This window comes from Hakea prostrata, chromosome 5, assembly GCF_041222555.1.
Source record: "Hakea prostrata isolate BN-2017 chromosome 5, UWA_Hpros_2, whole genome shotgun sequence".
NCBI lineage: Eukaryota > Viridiplantae > Streptophyta > Magnoliopsida > Proteales > Proteaceae > Hakea > Hakea prostrata.
In genome coordinates this window covers 21894660-21898585 of record NC_142604.1, presented here as the reverse complement: position 1 = coordinate 21898585, position 3926 = coordinate 21894660, and the positions used below count along the sequence as shown (strand labels likewise).

Below are 3926 nucleotides of genomic sequence, written 5' to 3'. Positions count from 1 at the left end.
ATGTTGCACCCAAAGCCCACAGATGAATCATTGGTAAGTAGTAACTGAAATTAGAAGTTAGAACTTTCAAACTAGAAGGATGGTTATTCAACAAGAGTCCAAGAGTCTCTTCTTTATAATCTAGTTGTCAGCCATGACATAAGTAAAACAGTAGCCCTCTTAAATCTGAAATTGATAGAAGAAAATGAACTTTGAGAGAAAATGTAGGAGGAAGAGAAAGGTTTAATGTTTTATAGCTGAAATTAAGCACATAATCCAAGCAATAAGTACGTAATATGTTCATGAGAATGGAAGTATGAAATTGATAATAACATATCATTAGATGATGTTTCTTACATGTATCACTTCTAATACCATCCTAACCCCAAAAAAATAACTTCTAATACCATGAACAATGTCGTGGAGGTTCAAAGCCATATGTTGAATCTTCTTGAATGGGAGACACCAAGATGATGTTGTGCACTTGTCGAACATAAGTAGAATATTGACCCCAATTATAAAATTGATGGAAGTGAGATTCCCACTCATGGTAGAATCTTGTGTATTGCTCTATAGTTGCCAACATTGGTATATTACTAACTTGTGATTGTGCCTCGCCATATCCATAAGCATAATAATTTTCATTAGAAGACCCACCAATAGGATATCTATAACTAGAAGAACCACTGGATGGATAAGGACAATGACTTGAAGGAACACTACCACCATCTGAACTCATACTAAGTGACCCCATGCCACTCATAAGATCCTCATCATGATCAGAGTCTTGGGTTGCATGTGTAAACCCTGCCTCACATGTGAATTGTATCCCACCATAACCATTAGATCCACCACCATCATTACCACCAGCTGATCCAGTACCACCATATACACCACCATCATTACCACCAGTTGATTTAGTACCACCATATACATCACCACCACCACCATCACCTTCATCAGAATCATCACTATCATATTGACTTTGCCGAGTTTTGTAATTTTTGTGACATGACCTTTTTCTCCTAACCAAACCCTCATCGGTATACTCTTCCTCTTCCTCTTCCATCACGTTAGGATTTTGTGAATGTGAGGGTGGTTGTGTCTCATCCTCATCAAGCTGTCTAATTGATGCTCTCTATGATTGGATCTGGATTGGTGGATTGATGATCCTCGGTTTGTTGATCCATCACTAGTACATCATCAGTGTCAGCTATCCAAGCTCTAACTGGGTCTTATTCATCAAGAAAGTGGTCGAGGTTGATTGGGTTGACATCTACTTGATCCCCTACTCTCTCCAACTCTAAATATTTCATCTTCAACTTCATGTTTGTAATGAACATATACTAACTTCTCTAACTTCTGATAACTGAGATGGTTGTGGGGTTTGGTGTGTATCAACTCAAACGTACTCAGTTACGTTCACAACCACTTGAAGATGCTGTCAGTGACAAGATCCAAATGGCGATCCTTGTTAAGTTTGGTGCACTAATACTCCCATAATTGAGCCACCAATCAGCTGCATGAAGATAATTCTTTTATTAGAATTTTGAAGCTTAAACTCAACTCTAAGTAACATAATTAGTTACGAAACTAAACACTTACCAGGCCGTTGAGTGCTCCTTGCATGGATAGCCATTCTATCAGCAAAACCACGAGAGGGCTCTCTAAAATACTTAGCCTAAAGAGGTATTCAAGTATCAAACATTAGTTATTTATTTAAATCTCCACCTATGTATGCATAAATGTCAATCTTATACAAATTAATGTATTATCTTTAGTCTTTAGACTTGATACTAGCCTCATCCATAGCAAGTGTGGCATGGCTCACATCCGGCTCGACTCTATTAACTACTCTCCTCAGTGCATCCAATAAATCCGCTCTAGTCCCAAGATTGTGCTTATATTGGGTTTCTGGATTCAAATAATATGCTGCCCAATGCATAGATAGTGGGTGAGTAAATGTAAATAGCAAAACTGAAAACGTGTATAAGTTTAAGATTACCTGCCAAATGCAGATCTTGAAGCATCATATTTTTCCATCTACTTTCAATGATCTTCAAGTATTTCTTGCTTGATTTTGGATGGTCTTCATCTATCTTCTTCATCACTTGTTCCATTGCATCCACAATCTTACCCATGGTTTGCTCTTTATCTCCATCAACCTCTCTAAGAAGGCAAAATAGTGGATGCATAGCACCATGGATTCGACGCATAATTTCCCAAAATCTCGTCTCTGTGATGGCATTTTGGACTTCTCTCCCAATTTCTGACCTTGCATAACTATTGCCCAACCATTCCTCAGAGGTGAACATCCGAAGTAGGTTATCTTTATGGGAACGGAGGCTATCAATTGCAATATAATTGGTTGCAAATCTCGTACTTGTAGGCCTCACCAAATCCCCTCTCATGTACTTCCTCATCATTGCCAACACATAACCATGATTTTAAATAAAATTTCTAATCCTTCTTGCTTGGGAAACAATCATGTTTACTGTTGACAACTCTCCAATATCCTTGAACATCAAATCGATACAATGAGCTGCACACGGTGTCCAAAATAAATGCTTTCTCTTCAACATTAGCATATGACCAGCCTTCTTAAAATTGGCAGCATTATCAATTACTATTTGAACAACATGTTCCTCCCCTACTTTGTCCACAATACCATCCATAAGCTGAAACAAATAACCTGCATCTTTGATATTACTAGACGCATTCACAGACTTATGGAATACTGTCCGACCATCACAGAATATGAGAAAATTTATAATGGACAATCTAGTTGGTCCACTCCAACCATCACACATGATGGTCACCCCATACAAAGGCCACTTCTCCTTAAACCTATCAACATAATCATCCACTTCTTTTACAATCTCATCCAAGTATGGCCCGACAATCTCATATGGAGTCGGTGCCTTTACATTTGTCCCACAACGTTGAATCTCCTTTATCATTGCCTTGAAGTGGGGATCTTTAGCTTTGTGAGGTGGGATGCTTGAACTGTGGAACCACTTAGATATTGCTCTACCAATCCTCTTGCTCAAAGTTTTTGGTTGAAAACACTCTTCAATCCTTTGTTGACTTTCATCCTTCCTCTGATATAAATTAGGTTCCATGTCCCTGATATCTGGGACCTTGCTCTTTCCTTTGCCACTCTTACCAAAGCGATCAAGTATAGATTTAACACTACTTGATCTGCTAAGGTTAGCATGTTCCTTCCCCTTATGTGGACGACAAGATGAGCCACCAACTTCTTCTCGACCTTGCCATTGTGGCCTAACTGATTGAGTTCTTCTCAACTGCTCATCTCTCCACTCTCTTTCTCTTGCTTCATTCCTAGACTCCCTTATTGCCCATGCCAATTTTGGCTCATCTTCATCTTCCATATCGGTTCCTTTGTACTCATCAAGATCCTCCATCAAATTGGTTACCAAGGCATCCTCATCTTCTTGTATATGAGTGGCCTTTCTTTTACTTTTAGTGAGGTGTTTTTGTATTGCCGTACTTAACTCTACAGGGCACTTGGGACATTTGGTAAGATTCCTATATCCTCCTGCCATATGTTGCATTTGTCTAGTCACCCGACCTCCCAAATGTTGTGCTTAACAAAAATTACACATCGTATGCAATCTGTTGTTGTTTATCTTGGTGCAATATTCCCATCCAATATCTATGGAACGTGGCATCTTCATAAACAACAAAGCAAGTGATGGTTTGTTCTCATAAATGAGTGTTCAAGACTAATACAATTTAACATGCCAAAAGAAAAAGGGAAAAAAATATAGTTTTTGAATGAAGCCAAACAACAATCTCATTCTCATATATTATTAGTTAGATAAAATAAACGTAGCCAAGCACAAAACAAGACTATGGAATCTTAAGTAGACTGTTGGATAAGATAAGAAACTATATCTCTATTTAAAATACATTAGTAACTTGAT

The 3926-nt window shown here is 38.2% G+C and overlaps 1 protein-coding gene across 1 annotated transcript; it reads right to left on the bottom strand.

Annotated features, from left to right (window-relative positions):
- Positions 1-1391: 1391 nt before the first annotated feature.
- Positions 1392-2402, bottom strand: LOC149015692 (uncharacterized). Its single transcript, XM_089156574.1, has 4 exons — positions 1985-2402; positions 1781-1911; positions 1585-1660; positions 1392-1498 (listed from the first exon to the last, which is right to left on the bottom strand). Exons 1-4 carry the CDS (start codon positions 2400-2402, stop codon positions 1392-1394), a joined length of 732 nt encoding a protein of 243 aa, XP_089012700.1.
- Between the last annotated feature and the right edge of the window lie 1524 nt (positions 2403-3926).

What these genes read in the sequence shown, in the direction of transcription:
- LOC149015692 (XM_089156574.1), bottom strand. Translation starts at nt 2,402, where the DNA reads ATGAGGAAGTACATGAGAGGGGATTTGGTGAGGCCTACAAGTACGAGA. An exon ending in TCAAGATCTGCATTTGGCAG is followed by an intron (nt 1,912 to 1,984) that starts GTAATCTTAAAC and finishes TGCATTGGGCAG; the next exon opens with CATATTATTTGAATCCAGAA. An exon ending in CCACACTTGCTATGGATGAG is followed by an intron (nt 1,661 to 1,780) that starts GCTAGTATCAAG and finishes ATACCTCTTTAG; the next exon opens with GCTAAGTATTTTAGAGAGCC.